This window comes from Schistocerca cancellata, chromosome 9, assembly GCF_023864275.1.
Source record: "Schistocerca cancellata isolate TAMUIC-IGC-003103 chromosome 9, iqSchCanc2.1, whole genome shotgun sequence".
NCBI classification, from domain to species: domain Eukaryota; kingdom Metazoa; phylum Arthropoda; class Insecta; order Orthoptera; family Acrididae; genus Schistocerca; species Schistocerca cancellata.
In genome coordinates this window covers 331,649,146-331,671,673 of record NC_064634.1, presented here as the reverse complement: position 1 = coordinate 331,671,673, position 22,528 = coordinate 331,649,146, and the positions used below count along the sequence as shown (strand labels likewise).

Below are 22,528 nucleotides of genomic sequence, written 5' to 3'. Positions count from 1 at the left end.
TTAGTGCAAATTAGCAGATAAAATTTAGCATGTGGATTTAACTGATGTTAACCACATTAGAGAAAAGGGCACACTTTGCAGGTTTTGGCATGAAAAGTCTGACCATTTCCTTGTGAGTGGAAGGCAAATGCTTTAGCTTTGCTCATTAGACTGTGCATCAATGTCTTGAATTTAAAAATAAATTAAACCTCTTTACATTTTGTTCCTGAGCACTGTAGATGGTAATTGTACAGTGGATGGTTCACTATAAGAACAGTAAGATATTTGCTTGCATCATGATACACTATCCTGAAACCTCTCATTCATACAGAACAAACACAATACTAAATTTTATAAGTACTCACTACTGTCACATGACACACACACACACACACACACACACATACACACACACACACACACGATTACTAATTTAACATAATGTATAATGGTCTAACAAAAATGGCAACAGGTATATCTGCTCAGAACTTGTCAAAGAATAATGCATGATATCTGCAAACCTCCAATATTAATCAATGAAGGAGCTGTAGCTTAATTAGTTGAAAAAAGGAAACAAACATCCAAAAGAAAAATGATACTTTCCACTCTTTCTCAATTGGCTCATTCAGTTTTCAATACACAAAATGGAAGCCCTCTGCTATTTGGTGGCTAGTGGGCATATGGCACAATGGTTAGTACACTGGATTTCCATTCAGGAAGATAACAGTTCAGATCCCATCTGGTCATCCAGATTTAGTTTTTCAGTAATGTCCCTAAATTGCTCCAGACAAATGTATGAATGGTTCCTCCAAAATGTTATGTTTGATTCCCATCACTCTCCTTGCCTAATCTGAGTTTTGTCCTTTGTCTCTTGGTCTTCCACCCTTCATTCCTTGTCAAGTGGTGACAGCAAATATTTACTTCATCGTCTCCCGTACAAGTAGTAGGAGCGTAAAAGTATTCAAGATACCTATTATTCTCTACTCTCTCCCTCTCTCTCTCTCTCTCTCTCTCTCTCTCTCTCTCTCTCTCTCTCTCTATCATCATCATCATCATCATCATCATCATCATCATCATCATCACATTGACTTATTAAATTGAATTCTTTTTTCTACAGTAGTGAGAGTAGAGTATGGCAATTTTGTTGACTATGTGTTGTTGTTGACAAGTAGTATACTTATATTTCTGCAGGTATGATGTCATGATCAGAGTAATCTGTAGTGCAGTGGCTCTATGTAGGTATATGTTAGCAAATCTAGTATGTTTCATTCAATATAAGCTCTAGGATCTTCAGATGTCTGTTTACAAAGTGGTGGTGAGTCTGGGTGTTTTAATAACTCCATAGTTAAGTGAATCCAGTGTTTGCGTTTGTGTAGGTACCTATGTCTTCCACCAACAAACCCAAGTTTTGATCACACTAAAAATGTGGTAATCTTCAACTTGGTATTATTAGTGCATATTTGAATATGCCATTTATTTTAAACTGTTTCCCATAAACTGTCTTACATTTGAGTTACTGATAAGCTCATCTGGGCTTAAAATGAAGCTGAGGAAAGTTCAATTTGTCCATGAAGTTGTTTCACTGTGTATCAAGAAGGAAATTGGAAAATGCACAGAATTATTAACAATGAAAATGCAGAGAAATTTATTGATTTTTATAAATATGCAAAATGTTGTAAACATTTATTGATGACTAGGATAAAAATGCTATAAAACATCTAGACAGTGATTGTCTAATATTACAGATGTTTATTAGAAATATGTGCATGAAAAAAGAACAGTGCACGAACATTTATGTACACAGATACTGCTTAAAGTCCAAAAGACATAACAAGTGAGAGCAATACATGTAGCTGAGAATCATTGTTTCCTTTTTCCAGTGGCACACTCCACAAAACAGTTACATTTTATTTTGTACCTAGTTATGAACAAGAACAAGAAGGTGTGTGAGGCAGCCACTGACATCATTAATCACAGGACTGAAAGACATAGTAGCACATTTAAACAATGACAGAAATTGTTATTTCAGAGGCAAATATAAAGGTTTCGAGATAAGCTGAGACATCACAAGAATATTTATCAATTTGAATGAGATGTGGTTATATATATAATGCATGCTTTGAGTTATGCAGATGTAGTAAAATAATCAGTTTACACTAAAAGAAATAATGGTGACAAACAGAGAAATTTTAAAATATTTGCTTGGTTTATCTGCTGCAGATATGAGATAACACTTCAGAAATTGAAAGCACCTTTATTTTTAAAAAAATGCCAGTTTGTGGCTACATTACAGAACATGTTGAAAATATATATATTTTAAGAGTTAATTTGCTCTTGCTTGAAATGCATTCACCACTGAAAACATTCAATTGTGCGTGTACTTAAAAATAAATATAAACTGTTCTAAAGTGCAAAGATTAATTCCGTGCTTATTTAACAATCCTTAATGAGTCAAATTTTATAATAGCACATATTAATGGGAAAATTATGAGAAGAATTAACAAGAGGCATACTGTTTCACATAAGACCAGATCTCTGTATCATTCTTTCCCTATTAACAAACCTGAAGAAAAGTCTCCTAAGATTAAATTTGTATCCATCATCTCTGTGTCTGCGAGATGAAAAGCATATTGTTATAGTCTCTCAGATACCAATCACATATTTAGTGCTGTAGAATTGCACTGAAATTCAGACACATCTATCATTCAAAATAAAATTTCTACCTTGGTCCTTATGTTTTGAAAACACACCTCATACCTTTTATGTGCAGTTTGACTCTTGTTATGCCTTCCAACAATATGGATAAATTGAAATGTGCGTAACAATTTCTAACTGCTTATAACTTCAGTATTAACAATAGAAATGGAAGATCAACACTGGAAATACCACTGACAAAGGCTTTTAGCAGCATGCAGTATACCTTTATTTCATTGTGGAGCCTTATAACTTTTGTATAATGTTCTTATATTCTGGTCCCCAATTAATACCACCAGTTTTATTTATTTTTTGCTAACATTACAAAATTGTTCCATATAGCTTGTATGCTTCGATATTAATTTCAATTCCATGTTATTTTTACTTGTCAGTAGAACAACAATGAGCACATAATATACCACTGATTATATTTCAGCAATTTTGGATCCTTAGATAAATGTCTGTTCTTTATTGCTAACATAACACAAGCACCAGAGCTGCTCAACAGTTCCAGTTTCAAATACTGCAAACTACCAATTTTATATAACTTTATCACAGCAGTATAAAGTCTCTGTGGAGGTCCCATTAACAATTTATGATTTTCATTCCTTCTTGCCATTAACAGCTGCATGATCTGAGACAAAAACTAAGAAATTCAATTATATTACATACTTTCCTTTGGATCAGTTTTAAAAATATAAAAAACCACAGGAAGTGTCTACAAATATACCTTGAACACCTGCTTATGGACAACCATTTTAGCTAAATTTTAGATTTAAATCAGTTAGTGATTTGGCACTGCTGATTTGTTTCATTGTCAACAATGGTGCTTTATTGTGGAAATGAGCATTTGTTGTACAGAAAAGTAAACATGACAGAAAATATACATGAGATTTAAGACATCTGTTTTCTTCTCGAGTGTACAATTTCCACCCAGCAATAGCTTTAGCTGTGCTTCACAATGTCAACTCGCCTTCACCTATAGTTGGTAAGAAAATTTCCAAGCACCCATGGGCTCAACTAAGAACATTGTAGCTTGCATAGTGTCTGCATATAGTAATTTTGAAATGTCAATGAACTCTTGTTATTTTTGATGGCAATTATTTTATTTGTGATTGTGACATCAGATTCATTACAGCAAGGCACTGCACACCCATTCTGACTGAAAAGGATTCAGATCAAATTTTAGCACATGGCAGAACATTTTGAAATCAACTCCAGATTTTTCTACAAGGATTTCTGTAGTTAAATTTCCATGAAGATAGATCATCTCCCCTTCTCCCAATACCAAAGAGGAACAAGTTACATCTTGAAGATGTCTCTTATAAGGGTGAATCGTGATGCACCATAAAAGTATGTAAATGTCCAAACATCAGAATTTGTGCTGAAAACATTCTGAGATATAGAATACCAAATAATAAACACAATGGACAGGCAGTAACATAGGAGAAATTTGTGGTGAAAAAAGGAAATAAATTTGCATCTTTTTAGGGAATCAGTGCATATATTAAGAACCAGCTCATTTTTAATGAAATGATCTATCTAATGTCAGTTCTAAGCCATGTCCTTTTCAAGAGCCTCCTTTTCAACCACTGCAGCCCTTTACCTCTCTCTTTCTTGAGAGTTTTAACTTACATTAATTTCTTTCTCACAAAATTTAAGATGGAAGCAGCCCATTTCACACAGTTTACAGTTCTCCTATGATTCTGCAACTTGTTGGGAAAATGATCTAGACTACACACTCTTTCTGTGAAGCAAATATTGACAGCAAAAAGCTATATAGTCAAAATACATTTCACTGTTAAGTTGCAGCTTAGGAAACATCTGTCTATTGCATGGTACATACTTCACCACATCAGAATCTAAATATATGACAAAAGTGGTTCATAACGTAATCTGGTTCTGATCGCCTATCAGTATTGTACTGAATGAAATACATCATCTGGCAGCTGACATTATAGTTCCATCAACTATATGTATTGTAAGTTTTGTTGCAAATGAGACAATTGTATAAAATACTTGATGGGTATCACAAGTGCAGAAAAATAATTTTATTAGTACAGATATCAATTAACATGTCAAAAAAGACAATTCCTTGTTGAAAACACCATGGGGTTACCAGGATTAAATGTGCCACACCATTGTGAGGTCTTCCTCACAGCCAAGACTTGGCTAGTCAGCAGCTGCAAGGAAAATGGTCAGGAAGGGCCAGGCAGCTGGCATCAGCTGCCTCAGCCCAGACCTCACCTCTTCTGCTCATCATGTGTACTCTGGGGCACTGAAGGGGGAGTGGTCTCTGGCGGTACCACTGACTCTTTAAGTGAAGGCAGAAGAGGAGCTTCCTGATAAACAAGTTTCCTGCAGAAAGAACATCAATCTATAAGCATTACACTGAAGTAACTTCACAAAAATTATTATTGTTAATGGAATACAGTTTCACAAGACCCCCATTCCAGGGAAATTTTCATTACTATGAAAGGCACCAGCGAAGTTCTCACTCAAAATGTAAAAGAAAGGTATTATTTTGGTATGAATTGTTTAATTGTTCTCAAAAAAATTTATACACTTTTACATTTGATATTAACTCTGTAAACATTTTTTCTGCTCTAATGTCGGTACCTCATATTTTAGTGGTTTTTGAAGGATTTGGCAGTTTCTTGACATGATGAAAATCACTGTTCGTACATATTGTTTGAAATTATGGAATGAATAGAAAAGTGAATGAAGACAATCAGACATTAATTTGATGTTTTTCTCTGCCATAGAATCAATTGTTTGATGTGAATTTTCGTGATGAAGAATTATGCACCGTTTTTAGTGGTTTTTCCTGATTACACAACTGACTTGTGGCAAACAAATAGTTGTCTCCATTCACCACTAACTATGCTTCATTATTCTAAAACAGTGGTCATGACATGTCCAGTGTAATCTAAAACGTAAGTTGTATCTTTCTTGGATATGCTTCATAAATGAATCACTTTTGTTGGTTTCAGTTCATCTTGCAACATCCAAACAGTGACAATGGCTAAGTTTCTGGCTTGTGTCAATGTATCCAAGTTTTGTCTCCTCTTACAAGTTATCCAAGGATTTTGTATTTCATTTCGCCAGTTGACAGGAGACTGTTTTTGCACAGCAGCTAAAACTTCATGAACTGTTGTAGTGTGTGTTTCAGAGAGGCCAAGAAATTCCTTAACATGAAATTTGTAGAAGTTTTCTTCCATGTCAGAATAAATAAAAGAGTGAACTAATGCACACAGGGGGAGAGGTGGGGGGCTATAAAAAGCCCCGTAACCTGTTTATGAATACATAACTTCAGGTAAAATCAACATTTGATGTTTACATGTGATGTGCTATAAAAATTGCACAAATTTTTATAAATATCTGATTGGCACTCCATGGTATAACACATCCCATTTCTGTTGATAGCAGTGAGCAGGTCTGTGTACAGATATATCTAACTACTGGTATCTACCAAAAAGAAAACCAAACCTAACCTTTCAGCTGCAACATCATAGGAGCCTGGTGCAGAATGTGACCGTCCTGACCTCTGGAATTTGTCTGATTTGTCTGAACCAGCAGCTCCCACAGAAGCACCTCCTCTCCGAAGACCTCCACGACCAAATGGATTCTGTAAGTTAACATCAAGGCTTTTAAGGCTTCTGACATGAAAGTAAGAACAATTTACTTGCTAAACTGTTATATTTGTAAGATTTTACTTGCTAAGCTGTTATATTTGTAAGTTGCAGCTTTCTGCCACTATAAAATTTACTGAACATGACTGAGATTAATGTTAATAGAGAAGCATAAATTTCAGTTTACTTTGAAAATGTGAAACAACATATGCAACACATCTGAAAATTTGTGAATCCACTTCAGAGACTGATTATAAAATGGCACTCATAAAGCTGATCTTTTCATAAAGTTACATACATCATATATCCACCATGCTTCCCCCAGTCAATGCTGTTAGTGAATCATTATGAAGGTATTCAGGTGTAGTTTGTGAGTTGGAATCCATCCTACAAAAAACCATTAATTTCTCTTAAAAAATGTAATACTGTCCTCGATTCCAGAGGATGGTTTGAATGTTGCAGTGCTCTACTAGGCATGGTGTTATTGGAGAAAGTACACTTAGTTCTTTTCCATGTCCTAAGGCCCGACTTACCCAGTTATAGTTGGACCTAGAATTTAATATGGTCTCTAAATCATGGTGCAACTTGGCGTTTTTCATATAAATGAGCCATAGATGAAAGAAGCAACAAGCTACAATAGATAATTTACACTCAAATGGAGTCAGAAGAAGACTTTCAGATTTGTAGTCGGACACTTAGTTTTATGTGTATCAGCCACTGCCAAGATCATATTCCTTGAACTGATGAAAACAGGAATTCTAAATTATAGTTTTATGGGGTATCATCACTTCAAATAAGTGGAAATGTCAGATGCCATGCATCTGTTCAATATTTAACATAAATCCGACTTACATTGAGAAGCTAAAAAGTAAAACTTGTATTGACATTGGACTAAGTGCAATTTGTTTAAATAACAATGAAATATTTATTGGATGTTTAAGAAGGCAGACATATTTTTACAGTCCACATTAGTTGTTATGATTTTCAGTGTTGGCACTTGTGACGTAACTTTAAAGTTTCAAAGATGTATGTGGAGGAAATAACCTCAATACATCACAAAGACTATTGAAACTAATGGCCAGTTTTTTATAGCAATTAAACACATTGTGTGATCTCCTGCAAAGATGAGTCTGTAAGCCTGAAGTTTTTAACTATGCAGTTTGGCTTAGAATGAATATCAAGAACTAAATTAAGTATTTTGTGTTTGCTCATTTTCTTGAACAGAGACTGAAGCTGTAGTGCTGAACTCACATCAGACTTGATAGTGACTTGACAGTCAATCATTCAAGCATGTGGTAACAACTTCTACACAGATTACGACTCAGATTTTCATATTTGAAAACATTATTTAACGGTTTAACTACTCTGGATGTGTTAACGCGCATGCCTTTGTACCTGTCCCTGTGTGCTCTGAATGTGCCACCAGTCTTTCTACCTGCATAGACATGTTCAGAGTACCAGGCAGAAGAACTGGTGGTGCATGTAAACATGTTCAGAGCACACAGAGACAGGTACAAAGGCACATGCATTAACGCGTACAGAGCAGTTAAAGGGTTAACTATCAAGTGCTGCTCACCCTCTCCAACAAAAGATTTTTGCGAATTCAATTTGAGCTATATACATAGCTTAGAAGCATTTTTTTTGGAAAACTCATTCTGTCATTCACTAATGTTGGCCTGATGGACAGTGGCTCATACATCATTCCTATAGCCTTTTCTGTTATTCAGACTCAATAAGGAAGCCATAAAAGAATGGAAGGCATACTTGCCTGGAAGGAGTGCTTCTTGAGCATAGTCTTGACAAGGATGAGTGTGTCGAGCCTGGGGATGGACTGCACGACACGCAGTACATCCTCCTCGGTGACCTCGACCAGCTGACAGTTCTCCTCCTCAGTTGGAAGGGGGCTCTTCCCATGTGCTGTCACCCAGGGGTGCTCCTGTTACATCAAGGCTACAAGTTAAAATCAGGTCATAAATATAAAGTACAGGAGGCTTACCATATTTCTTGTAATCCTGCTGGCCATATGAATAAATTTGTCAACATAATTATGCATACATCTGATAAGGTGGCATGGAAGGATACATCTGGTACCAAGTCATTTAGCAGAACTTGCCACAACCAGCTGAAGTTAACTGCAAGCTCTCTTGTGTACCTATTGATGATGAACCTGTGATGTCCAGCTTTCTCTTGGGCTGTTATTTGGACTTTGTTTTTACCTAGTGTCAGTGTCTGGCTAGCACACACTTGCTACCTGCCTAATGCAGAACTGCTTTCACTTACTGTGCAATCAAAAGCTGTGTTTTCAGAGAACAAACTGAAGATATATGGGCGAACTGAGAGTGTGGCTCATATGTGAGTGCTCATCAATTGAACCTACCATCAGTGTTCTCCTGCACTAATTTGTGAGTTATTCAACATACTTCCAGAGTACTGTGTTAGATGAGAGGTCTCCACTTCCATAAGTTTCATGTTTATTATTTCCCTTATAGTCAGGAGTTATTACTTTCTGTGATTTATTTGTACATAATTTGTGCTCAATCAAATCTCTGTTGTGGAACAAGAACACTTACAACAGTGACAATAAGGACTTTTCTGGAACTGCATTCCACCCTGTGCTGGACTAGTACTTGTCAGGCTACTTTGCTGAGAGTTCCAACAAGGAATGACAAGGGGTTTCAAGCTCTGGAAACAACAGCTACAGTTGCAGCACAAGCTTGTACAGAAGCTGACAGATTCAGCATGTTTACAGTTTCTTTCAGCAATTCCAGCTTTCCAAAAATTCATTAAAGCTCACCTGCACTAGACATGTCTCAAAACCATTTAGCATTTTATATTGAGGCACATGATGGAAAGTGCTCTATTATGCCAATGCAGTGTTTTGGGATCACACTGTTTAGTTTCTTTCTCATACTGAAGGTTTGTTTCAATCCTAGCCTCTCTCAAAACTTTATTTTTTCTCTTCTCCCTACCCTAAAACAAGATGCTGCTCTGACAGATGTAACTAATGGTGTTCACCACTCATGAAAGTTTGTTAGAATGTGCTGGTGTTTATTATGGTGTGGATAAACAATGATTATGTAATTCATTATACTTATACTCACACATCAACATTTCATCATTTAAACAGATGACAAATGAACTAAAACAAAAAAGGTCTAGCAACTCGTATATAATTACATCAGAGATGAAATAAGCTGCCAGATTACCAATGTAGCAACACTACTACATAACCTGGTGACAATTTCAAGTTGTCAATAAGTTACATTCCTTGTTTCCTAGCAGGTGTTCCCTTTCAGTGCAAGTGCTTAACAACAGGCCCATTTGTTTTGACACATTCAGTAATAAAATGTGCTTCAGCATGAACATATTTTGATCTAGAATATACCACAAGACTTTGTAAGCAGGGTAACAGAACTCTGGTTATGAAAAAAAATTATTTCCTCCAATGGATGAGGACTCCCATATTGTAACAACCTAGTAGTTAAAGCATCTGCAAAATTTGAGTCAATAAAATCAGTAACATGCCAGCATTCAAGTTGTCAATAAGTTACATTCCTTGTTTCCTAGCAAGTGGTTTAACTAATATCTCAGCAGGTTTTCCCATTCAGTGCAAGTGCTTAACAACAGGCCCATTTGTTTTGACACATTCAGTAATAAACTGTGCTTCAGCATGAACACATTTTGATCTAGAATATACCACAAGACTTTGTAAGCAGGGTAACAGAACTCTGGTTATGAAAAAAAATTATTTCCTCCAATGGATGAGGACTCCCATATTGTAACAACCTAGTAGTTAAAGCATCTGCAAAATTTGAGTCAATAAAATCAGTAACATGCCAATCTTTAAAATCTTCTTTGTTGAACACAATGCCTAATTCATAGTACACTTGAGGTAATAAAGGACTCCTTTTGCTTCCCTCCAATGCATACTAATAAATAAATGTAGATTTAAGGAATGGACAGTCCAGGTCAGAATATTAACAATTGTGAAAAGTATAGATTGCTACTCAGCACAAAGATATGCTGAGTTGCAGACCGGCCCAAAAAATCGATTGTCAGACACTGAGCTCTTGGCCAAAACCATCTTCAGAAAAGAAAGAACAACATTGACACATGTAGGCATGACTCATGCACACACAACCACTATTTCTGGTCACTCTGGTCAGACTGCTCTAACCCTGAATCCGACATAAGCAGTTGTTCCAACTCCAAATTAACTCTCCTGACAAAAGAGTTGAAATGAGGTTGGTCATGGCATCTTAAAAAGATTGGTCATGGCATCTTAAAAAGATTGGTCATGGCATCTTAAAAAGATACAAACTCAACACTGGTATGTCTTGCTGCTGATGCTGTCTTTAGGAGGCCATGCTTTACAATGAACCCAGGATCTGTGTCAATATTATTGTCTGGCCTACCCATCACAATCAGGATATCAGGATGTATTCTTTCATGAAGTCTTTACTAAGTGAATGTAAATCCACTGTTAGCACCTCATTATGTAAAACATTGAGGTTTTAAACCTTTCTCAATAAAAGATAAGGATAGCCCTTCACATCCATGAGAACTGCATCCTTATAGATTATTACTCTACAATCAATTCATCCTTCCTTGGACACAGTGATACTTGCCTGACTATTTTTAATTACTTATGTATTTATTTTTTTAGCTTTGATGACACTGATTTTGAGTAAATATCCTCAAAGGTGAATGAAGCATTTGTATTTGTAAACCATAAGGTTTTGTTGAGTAAGCTGCAGTAAAACGAAGTATTTTCATAGTTGTTGTAGATATTAATCACATATTATTGTGAAATTACTGTAAGCAACATCAATTGCAACAAACCTATTACTGATATCATAGTTGGTAAAACTTGATTAGCTTCACTTCAAACACTTTTTAACACTCTCGCATTCCTTTTCTTGGCCTGTATTTACAGAAGATTCAATACCAATTTGTTTTCTTAAGTTTATCAACTCTTTCCCACATATACCTGATAGGGAAGAATTGTGAGATCTAATTTGTTTGCAGAAAACAAGGACAAAGTAGGCAGATGTAATGACATACACATACGGTAAGATTGCATAACAAGTTTCTCATTCAGAAATTGTATTTAATGTTGTTAATTTGTGAGAAAAAGGAGAAATATGTAGACGCATGGATCAAAATTTGACAACAAAGTTACTGTTACCAATCAAGACTGGTTCATCATTCCACAATATTGCTCTTCGCACTGGTCAGGATCCCTCTACTGAATAAGGTACTGGAGAGTCACAGAGATGAAAGACGATTTAGGAAAGGTCCTCAGCACAATGGAAACAATTTTCTGTAATTGATACAGTATGAGAATAAAGATTTGTGAAGCAAGATAACAAGAGATGATAGAAGCCAAAAAGAAATTGTGAGAAGAACACAGCAGGCGATTTATCATTTAATTTTAGAAAGATTTTACTCACTAGTTGGAGCACCAGTCTGGAAATAAGGAAACGGACCATGAAAGCATTTCAAGTGTGTTTGGGTGTGAAATATGGACAATAGGTAAAGAAAAGAGGTAATGACTAGAAGCCCTGGACATTTGGTGCTACTGAAGGATGATGAGGATGTCATAGATGCATTAAATTATGAATGATTTGGAATATTCTACATATCTGGAAACAAAGAGCAAGGCAGACTGAAAAGCAGAATGGCATATTGCTGCAAATGAACCTTAGGGTTTTGCACTAAATAAAAAGAATATGAAGGAGTGCTCAGGATAATGTGATGACATTTGGATCAACAAGGACTGTCAGCATGGTGAGTAATGCGGCGATTTCCTTTGACACAGAAGCAAAGGGAGTTGCAGTGACAGTGCATCTCGTGCCACAAATGCCTTGAAGCATGTAGAATCCTTGACTTGTCTGTCTGGTCCCCTGATTTATCACTCATACAGCATGTCTGGGATATGACATTGGGAAGCTAAACTTTCATACCAGCTTCCGGCCAACGATATTCACCAACAGACACACCACATGTTTCAGGCATGACAAGCAATGCAGGATGCCAGACTCAGTGACAACACTGGACACAACAGGAGTAGTAACACACCATCTTCTCAGATGAGTCCTGACTCTGAAAACAGCATCACAATGAACATATTCATGTGCCAAGGCTACCAGAAGAACGAATGTTGGCAACAGGACTCGTTATTGTCATACAGAGTGAAATCTTTGTGTGATAGTATAGGAGTGCCTATGGGTACACAAAACAATCGACTCTGGTTATTATTGCTTGTAATTTACATAGAATATTCTCCAGATTTCTCACACACTGAAATCTGGTCATGGACTGCCATGATACTGGCACACCAACAATCGATGGCCACTATACACTCTTGTGTAGAATTGTAGCTGCGTGGAATGTCATATCCATATGTGACACCCAAGTTCAGTTCAGCTCCATGCCCAACTGGGTTAGAGGTTGCCAGATGTAGCAGCTCTATGTACTAAATTTCTTGTCTTGTATACCCCTAAATCATCTACAAATTTAATTTTGTACTGTTGCTACTTGATTGTGTATGCACAATCAGTAAAATTTCATCACTTGTCTTCCTTTCAGGTCTTTCATTTTTTATGGGTAGTATTTTGCAAGAACAACAGCATTGTTTCATGTTATCCAGTTCTTCCTGTTAAGTATTTTTGTATTGAAAGTTTTTCACTGTACTTTAAGAGGCAACACTAATTACACTGCCTGGCTAAATAAGTGAAGCACCCAGAAAACATGATCACATGTCAGGGCAATGTAGTACACATGAACATGTGGATATGTAAATGATTAGATCTGCCATTCTCTGTGACAGGTAGAACAGCCACCAGAATTTATTTCTGTTGCACTTGTTTTGTGTTCTTATCAAATGTGATAGGGCATATAAAAATGTGAAGAGCATAAGATGTTGAGTGATCACTATGATGGACTTGGAGATGCCACATATTTGTCTGAGCCATCTTTACCAGCACCTGACAGAGTTTGACAAAGGTCTCATTGTGGATTCACATTTGGCCAACTGGTTGAATCCTGCAATACCCAGATTTCTGGTTCATTCAGATGTGACAATGGCTTGATATTGGACTGCAAGGGAATGTGAGGGCAGGCGTACTTGGTGTCAATGTTCCAGTCAATCATGTTTAACCAAAAAGGGGGAATCACCATACCGCGCAGTGACTGAGCGCACCATAACACATTCACATCTGCACCAGCCATCTGAGAACAAGAAATGGACTCCTTGCAACATTCTGTGTCATCCTTAACTGTTGGTTGGAATCTAGCAACAGCTCGAATAGAAATTACCACCCCATGTGTAGGCTGCCATTAATGCCACAACACAAAATGACAATGTTTGAAGTTGTGCTGAAACCAGGAAGAATGGACCACTGGTGAATGGAAGCATGTTGTATTCATGTACTCTGGATGATGATCATTGATGAGCATGATTGTGACATGGAGAGGAGTTCCAATTCTCTCAATGTTCTGGTGAGGCTCAGCAGTGTTCCTCTCAGCATCATGGTGTGGGGAGCCATAAGCTATTATTTCTGGTCACAGCTGCTAGTGACAGGGGAATTCTAATGGCGCAGAGGCATGCCACAGACAAACTGCATCCCCTTATGTTACTTCTCATGCAGTAGTATTGTGGTGACATGTTTCAACACAACACTGATTCACAAATGGCACATGTCTCTATGAACTGTATGCTGATGCTGAGGTACTCCCATGACTAACAAGCAATCCATAGCTGTTCCTAATAGAACATGTGTGTGACCAGCAAGACATCAACACTATCACATTGCCAGTTTCCATGATATAACATACCAGTTACAACACTTACTGGCCAGTTTTCCTCAAGAGAGTATACAATGTCTTTATGACACCATTCCCAACTGAAACAGAGCACAGATTCATGCCGGGGGAACCAACATCATGAAAAGTGGGCTAGTACTGCCATGGTCTTTGTAACTTTGACTCAAATACAATCACATATTGTCTCAACCCATGAAGTCACATTTTGTTTCTTTCTCATCCTCTGGGCACTTCACCTTTTTTTGTCAAGCAATGTATACATTTAGAATTTTGTACATCTTCAGCAACTGTAGTAATATTTATTGAAATAATCAGCCACTAGTTGCATAAAAGAAATTTCATTTCCTTAACTGGTTACAGGCATTTTTTGCCATTCTCCAGAAATCTATACAGAAAAATATATCTCAAATAAGTACAGGTCAGATAAGAATATTAAGATTTCAGAATGAAAAGTTAAATTTGAAAAAAAATTAAGATAAAAAATTGTACGTGCCTTTAACCATTACATTATTTGTGAAAGTCAAAAATAAGATGTATGAAGCACATTGTTGTGGTCTTAAGAAAATACAATAACAATATGTAATACAATATAGAAGCCATTAAGACACAAAGAGCTCGCAAATGCTCACATATGATTCGTAGCGCCTGTACAAAAGTGATGTACAAGGAAGCAAAGCAACACATGTAGACATCATTCCAGAACTGTAGCTAATCAGCTAAAGACACGCATTTGTCTCATGCTGCAGGAAAAGTACGAAATATAAATGCAATGAAACCTTACACAACTATGATTGTCATGAGGCATAAACGAAAATGTAAGTGTATGTAAGCAGCTTTGTAAGTAATAACCTATATAAAAACCTAAAGGTAAATAAAATAATACCAAAGACAAGTGGCGCTGTAGAAAGGAACTAATATCCAAACAACCGCAGTGAGGTTAGTAGCTTGTTAGCAGGGAACCTGTCAGCAAAAATGAATAAATGCTATAAATGAGAGGGAGAGAAAGAGAAAGAGAAAGAGAAAGAGAAAGAGAAAGAGAAAGAGAAAGAGAAAGAGAGAGAGAGAGAGAGACAGACAGACAGACAAGGAGAGGGAGGGGGGAGGGAGGCAGAGAGGATGAGAGGTATGGGACCGTTGGGCAGAGTCCGCACCTTGATCTGTGGCAGGGTGATGCGCTGCTCGGGGTCCTTGTGCAGCATGCGGCGGATGAGGTCGGCCAGGTCGTGGCTTATGGCCGGCCTGGGCGGTAGGCGGACGGGCTCCGTCTGGATCTTGCGGTAGAGTGCCACCACATTGTCGTCCCGCCAAGGCACGTCGCCGAACACAAACGCATACAGCGTCACACCCATCGACCAGATGTCCACCGCCTGCAACATCGCCACCGCCAACACTGTACACTGTGGCAAAGCTCAACGGCACCATCTCATTCAGATCCAGACCCTACACACGCACCGATTTCTTGACCGGTCTACGTTTTCTAATCCAGTGGTCAGATCTGGGAGTCTTTCTGAAAGTAAAGGGTGTCCCATGAACAATGCAACTATTGAAGCGCCCGCCATTTCTGTTCTAGTACTTTGGCAACACTGAACATTGTACAAGTTGCATCTCTGCAGTTACTAATGGAGCGTTCCTCGATGGATCAGTATATTTCCGTGGTGAAAACTTATTACAAATATGGTGAATGTTGTGCAGAGACTGTTTTTACAAACTCTGGGGAATATCTACATCTACATATATACTCATATGTACTCCGCTAGCCACCAAGCGATGTGTGGCGGAGGGCACAATTCGCGCCAAAGTCATATTCCTCCCCCCCCCCCCCCGCCCCCTCTGTTCCACTCGCGGATCGCGCGAGGGAAAAACGACTGTCTGAACGCCTAAGTGCGAGCTCTTATTTCTCTTATCTTTGAATGATGATCATTACGCGATTTGAAAGTTGGTGGTAATAATATATGCTCTACATCCTCGGCGAAGATTGGATTTCGGAATTTAGTGAGCAGCTCCTTCAGTTTAGCGCGTCGTCTATCTTCAAGTGTGTCCCACTTCAAACTTTCTATGTGATTCGTAACGCTCTCGCGATGGCTAAATGTACCAGTGGCGAATCTTGCCGCTCTTCTTTGGACCTTCTCAATCTCTTGAATCAGACCCAACTCGTAAGGGTCCCATACAGACGAACAATACTCTAAGACTGGACGAACTAACGTATTGTAAGCTATTTCCTGTGTTGAAGGACTGCATCGCTTCAGGATTCTACCAATAAACCGCAATCTAGAGTTCGCCTTACCCGTTACTTCTGTAATCTGATGATTCCATTTGAGATCATTTCGAATAGTCACACCCAGATACTTGACTGATGTTACCGCTTCCAAAGACTGATCATTTTTCGTCTTGTTATACGCAGTAGGTTGCACTTACTAATATTGAGAGATAACTGCCAGTCATTACACCACGGATTTATTTTCTGCAAATCCTCATTGATTTGTTCAAAACTTTCGTGTGATACTACTTTCCTGTAGACTACAGAATCATCGGCAAACAGCCTAAGGCCGCTGTCAATACCATCAACCTGATCGTTTATGTAAATCGTAAAAAGCAGAGGACCTATTACGCTGCCCTGGGGCACACCTGAAGTTACTCTTATTTCTGTTGAAGTTAGCCCGTTCAGGACGACATACTGCTTCCTGTCTGCTAGAAAACTTTCTATCCCACTGCATATGTCATTGGACGGACCGTAAGCGCGCACTTTTTGTAGTAAGCGACAGTGCGGAACTGAGTCGAACGCCTTTCGAAAGTCGAGAAATATGGCATCAACCTGGGAGCCGGTATATGGAGCCTGTTCTATATCACACACAAAGAGGGCCAGCGGTGTATTGCAAGACCGCTGTTTCCTAAAACCGTGCAGGTTTCTGCAGATGAGCTTCTCAGAGTCTAGAAAGGTCATTATGTCTGAACTCAAAATATGTTCCATGATTCTACAACAAATCGATGTCAGTGAAATTGGCCGGTAATTATGTGAATCCGATTTTCTACCCTTTTTATAGTATGATATGACCTGGGCCTTCTTCCAGTCTCGTGGAACTTTCCGCCGTTCCAATGATCTCTGATAGATGACGGATAAGAATGGTGCTATATTTGTAGCATAGTCAACATAAAATCTTACGGGGATACCGTCTGGGTCTGATCATCATAGTGCGGCGAATAAGTGAACTGTGATGAGATACAGCTAAATTTGAGAAAATCGGTTCAGTTGTAGGCATTAAACCGTCGTGACGTCGTCGTGTTGGACATCCTATAGTTAACAACTCCATCGTGTGCTGTAATTCAGCTGAAATCCGACCCTCATACCTATGGGCAAGGGGGAAGGAGGGGGCACTGCCCCTCTCCCCCCATTCCACTAGCTCTAAGGGAACGAAAATATACTGTTTTCAGGTGTTTTTCTTTGAAAAACGATTTGAAAGTCAGTATTACACAGGCATGCAACGCACCATCGGGCTTCTAAAATGCGGATGCGTGGACTCTGGGGCAGCAAACACACAATGAAAGAAACACAGAATAGTGAGTAGTAAAATATAGTACTCAGCTTTGGTAACGCTAGCTACAACAGTTGTAGAATCCAGGGTCAGCCTACCCGTTCCAGCGTCAACTACAGTTCAACGAAACAAACATAATAATGGTCTCTGAAATAAGTAGGAAGAAAACAAATCTTTTGTCTTGATATACGCTTCGAACAACAGTTCCAAACTAGCGGTACTCACTTAAATGTGTAGGCAGGCGGTCTCTGTTCATACATGATCATTCTGTTCATTGTTCTGTTTCTACTGGAGACCAGCCACTGTCTCTTTATCGGCTACTGCTTCTATCTCACTCCAAGACTTGACTTGAAGATAGGACGAACGTTCTGCATGAGCTCCCAAGAAAGACTTGGACCAACTTACAACTTGCAACTGACCCTTCTGCTGTTGCACGGTTACTTAAACGCGCCTCGCTCTTCCCGGTGACGCTGCCGCTCCAGCTGGAGTGAGTCTCGCGGGCAGCGTGATGGGTTTGTGCTCAACGATGTTCCTGCTGTGCACGGACATCCATGGTACGTCTGGTACCAACTGTCGCATAGTAAATAAACAATTTTTTCAGCCTTCAGTTGCAAGGTAATTTTACTCGTTTACCTAGGTTTCGATTCCAGTAATGGAATCTTCTTCAGAACAAAAAATGAAATTATTTTGTGAGCCAAACACTGGCCATGTCACAGATTAAAAATTAAAACATTAAAGACGCATAATCATAAGATTATGTCAGTCAAAATTAAAACCATTAGGGCGAACGTAGTTTTCGAGCCGCTTACGTGTGGTCCTGATTTATGGCCGGCGCAGCTCCGTCTACGTTCGCCCTAATGGTTTTAATTTTAACTGACATAATCTTATGATTATGCGTCTTTAATGTTTTAATTTTTAATCTGGGACATGGCCAGTGTTTGGCTCACAAAATAATTTCATTTTTTGTTCTGAAGAAGATTCCATTACTGGAATCGAAACCTAGGTAAACGAGTAAAATTACCTTGCAACTGAAGGCTGAAAAAATTGTTTATTTGCTGTACATTTCACAGTTGCTGACACGCTGCAATATGTTAAAGATTTGTCGCATAGTCTTCTTGTGTGGTATCTCAATGCACCACACTTACTTCCTGAAATCCTATCGTACAGGTCTACAGCCCTTGTACACATTGCAACTGTCACTACCACAGTACCGTAGCACGCCACTGCAACAATTCTCTAACCGCAGAAAACGAATTACGACAGGATACTCTACTGATCAACGCTACGCCGTTTTGTTTTGGCTGCTCTAGTGGTTTGCTAAGGTACTGTGGTGGCGACGATTGCAAAGCCTACCAGGGCTGAGGACACTTACCTTCAATCAACAACAAAATTACTTGACTCTAATTTTTCGATGTGATAATTAAAACTTTGTGGTTACACAACTACAGACAGCCTTGAGAGAACCAGTCCTGACAAAACTCTACCATTTGGTGAGCAAGACGTATGAGACAGGCGAGATAACCTCAGACTTAAAGAAGAATATAATAATTCCAATCCCAATAAAGCAGGTGTTGAGAGATGTGAAAATTACCAAACTATCAGTTTAATAAGTCACGGCTGGAAAATAATAACTCGAATTTTTTACAGACGAATGGAAAAACTGGTAGAGGCCGACCTCGGGGAAGATCAGTTTGGATTTCGTAGAAATGTTGGAACACGTGAGGCAATACTGACCCTACGACTTATCTTAGAAAATAGATTAAGGAAAGGCAAACCTACGTTTCTAGCGTTTGTAGACTTAGAGAAAGCTTTTGACAATGTTGAGTGGAATACTGTCTTTAAAATTCTGTAGGTGGCAGGGATAAAATACAGGGAGCTAAAGGCTATTTACAACTTGTACAAAAACCAGATGACAGTTATAAGAGTCGAGGGACATGCAGGGGAAGCAGTGGTTGGGAAGGGAGTGAGAGAGGGTTGTGGCCTCTCCCCGATGTTACTCAGTCTGTATATTGAGCAAGCAGTAAAGGAAACAAAAGAAAAATTCGGAGTAGGTATTAAAATCCATGGAGAAGAAATAAAAACTTTGAGGTTCACCGATGACCTTGTAATTCTGTCAGAGAAAGCAAAGGTCTTGGAAGAGCAGTTGAACGGAATGGACAGTGTCTTGAAAGGAGGATATAAGATGAATACGAACAAAAGCAAAACGAGGATAATGGAATGTAGTCGAATTAAGTCGGGTGATGCTGAGAGAATTATATTAGGAAATGAGACGCTTAAAGTAGTAAATGAGTTTTGCTGTTTGGGGAGCAAAATAACTGATGATGGTCGAAGTAGAGAGGATATAAAATGTAGACTGACGATGGCAAGCAAAGCGTTTCTGAAGAAGAGAAATTTGTTAACATCGAGTATAGATTTAAGTGTCAGCAAGTCGTTTCTGAAAGTATTTGTATGGAGTTTAGCCATGTGTGGAAGTGAAACATGGACGATAAGTAGTTTGGACAAGAAGAGAATAGAAGCTTTCGAAATGTGGTGATACAGAAGAATGCTGAAGATGAGGTGGGTAGATCACATAACTAATGAGGAGGTATTGAATAGAATTGGAGACAAGAGGAGTTTGCGGCACAACTTGACTAGAAGAAGGGATCGGTTGGTAGGACATGTTCGGAGGCATCAAGGGATCACCAATTTAGTATTGGAGGGCAGCGTGGAGGGTAAAAATCGTAGAGGGAGACCTAGAGATGAATACACTAAGCAGATTCAGAAGGATGTAGGTTGCAGTAGGTACTGGGAGATGAAGAAGCTTGCACAGGACAGGGTAGCATGGAGAGCTGCATCAAACCAGTCTCAGGACTGAAGACCACAACTACAACATGGTTACACTATAAAATGCGAAGAAAGAAACACCACGAGGTGCGCAACACTAAAAGATGAATGTAACTGTCGTATGATGTGTCGCTACCAAGCAACACTGCTTGTTGTAACTTGGACTATACACAGAAAGAGCTGCTACAGTGAAGTACAGAAGGTAACTGAAATAATTTCGCAATGAGACGAACAGGAATGACACTTTTATTCAAAGACAATAATTGCGCTGCAGTCACCACGATTTATAATGGCGCCTTTGACATTACAAAAGGTGGGAATTGGCTCTCAATATGGAGTGCGGTCTCCACGGACGACACTGCATGCTTTGCAGTGTCCTCCCAGACTGTCCACAAAGTTGATAACCAGTTCTCGTGGTGCGGCGCTCCATTTCTCCACCAACGCGGTGACAACTGCTGCATGGCCATTGGTGGATGTGGACGTGATGCAACGCTTCTCCCCAACGCATCCCACACGTACGCGTCGTCACCCATAAAAAGTAAGTCAGTGTACAACGCACCTCTGAAAAGCCTCACATGAGGAAGGAGTACAGTCACAGGAACTATGAGTGTACCGAGTTCAATGATCTCGAAGTTAGTACTCCCATGCAACACTGTTCTTCTCCACCCCGTAACACCTGGACCACGAGAACTACCATGTTCAACAATGTTCCTGGGTGCATTACATGTTGCCACCTCTCGCTATACGACGGTAAGTCCAGCATTGTCGATCACGATCGTTGTGATACAGGTATCATAGTTTGGGGATCTACGAGGGTCACTCCAAAATAAATGCACACTATATTTTTAAAATCCATCTTTTATTCTACATGTTTGAAAGTTTTACAGTGTGTAGATACATCCTTTAGAAACAATATTTTCATGTCTCCACATAATTTCCATCCCTCTCAACTGCCTTACGCCATCTTGGAACCAGCGCCTGTTTACCCGCAGGGTAAAATTCTGGACCAACCTGTTGGAGCGTCTGTTTGGCAGCATGCACAAGGGAATCATATTCAAACCTTGTTCCACGAAGAGAGTCTTTCAGTTTCCCAAAGAGATTATACATGGAGGCAGGTCAGGGCTATAAGGCGGGTGTTTCAGTGTTGTCCATCCGAGTTTTGTGATCGCTTCCGTGGTATTTTGACTGACATGTGGCCGTGCATTGCCGTGTAACAGCAAAACATCCTGCTTTTGCCATTGTGGTCGAACACGACTCAGTCGAGCTTGAAGTTTCTTCATTGTCGTCATATATGCAACAGAATTTATGATGGTTCCACTTGGCATGATGTCCACAAGCAAGAGTCCTTCGGAATCGAAAAACACCTTAGCCATAACTTTTCCAGCAGAAGGTGTGGTTTTGACTTTTTTTTCCTTGGGTGAATTTGCATGATGCCACTCCACTGATTGCCTCTTCGTCTCTGGTGAAAAATGATGGAGCCATGTTTCATCACCTGTCACAATTCTTCCAAGAAAATCATCTCCACCATTCTCGTACTGTTCCAAAAGTTCGCTGCATACCGTTTTTCTTGTTTCTTTGCGAGCCATTGTCAACATCCTGGGAACCCACCTGGCACAAACCTTTTTTAACGCCAGGACTTTCAGTATTCCGCAAACACTTCCTTCCCCTATCCCAATGTAGCGTGACAATTCGTACACTGTGATGCGTCTGTCAGTAGTCACCAATTCGTTAACTCTCTGCACATTGTCTGGAGTGTATGCAGTACGAGGCTTGCCACTGTGAGGACAATCCTCAATATTGCCGTGCCCGCTCTCATCACGTAACCTGCTTGCCCACCGACTAACTGTACTGCAATCGACAGCAGCATCTCCGTACACCTTTTTCAACCTCTTGTGGATGTTTCCCACTGTCTCGTTTTCACAGCACAGGAATTCTATGACAGCACGTTGCTTTTGACGAACATCAAGTGTAGCAGCCACCTTGAAGACATGCTGTGACGGCGTCACTCATGGGAACAGGTTGAACTAAGTTTGAAACCAAGCG

The 22,528-nt window shown here is 39.1% G+C and overlaps 1 protein-coding gene across 1 annotated transcript in view; it reads right to left on the bottom strand.

Moving 5' to 3' along the window:
- Positions 1–3,503: 3,503 nt before the first annotated feature.
- LOC126100306 (calcium/calmodulin-dependent protein kinase kinase 1) overlaps positions 3,504–22,528 on the bottom strand; it is a 449,773-nt gene continuing 430,748 nt past the window's right edge. Inside the window, exons 9-12 of the mRNA XM_049910915.1 lie at positions 15,284–15,499; positions 8,074–8,241; positions 6,168–6,301; positions 3,504–5,031 (exon numbers count right to left, since the gene is read on the bottom strand). Of these exons, the coding sequence (XP_049766872.1) occupies positions 4,917–5,031; positions 6,168–6,301; positions 8,074–8,241; positions 15,284–15,499 (633 nt within the window). The 3' untranslated portion in view covers positions 3,504–4,916. The remainder of the gene's footprint in view (positions 5,032–6,167; positions 6,302–8,073; positions 8,242–15,283; positions 15,500–22,528) is intronic.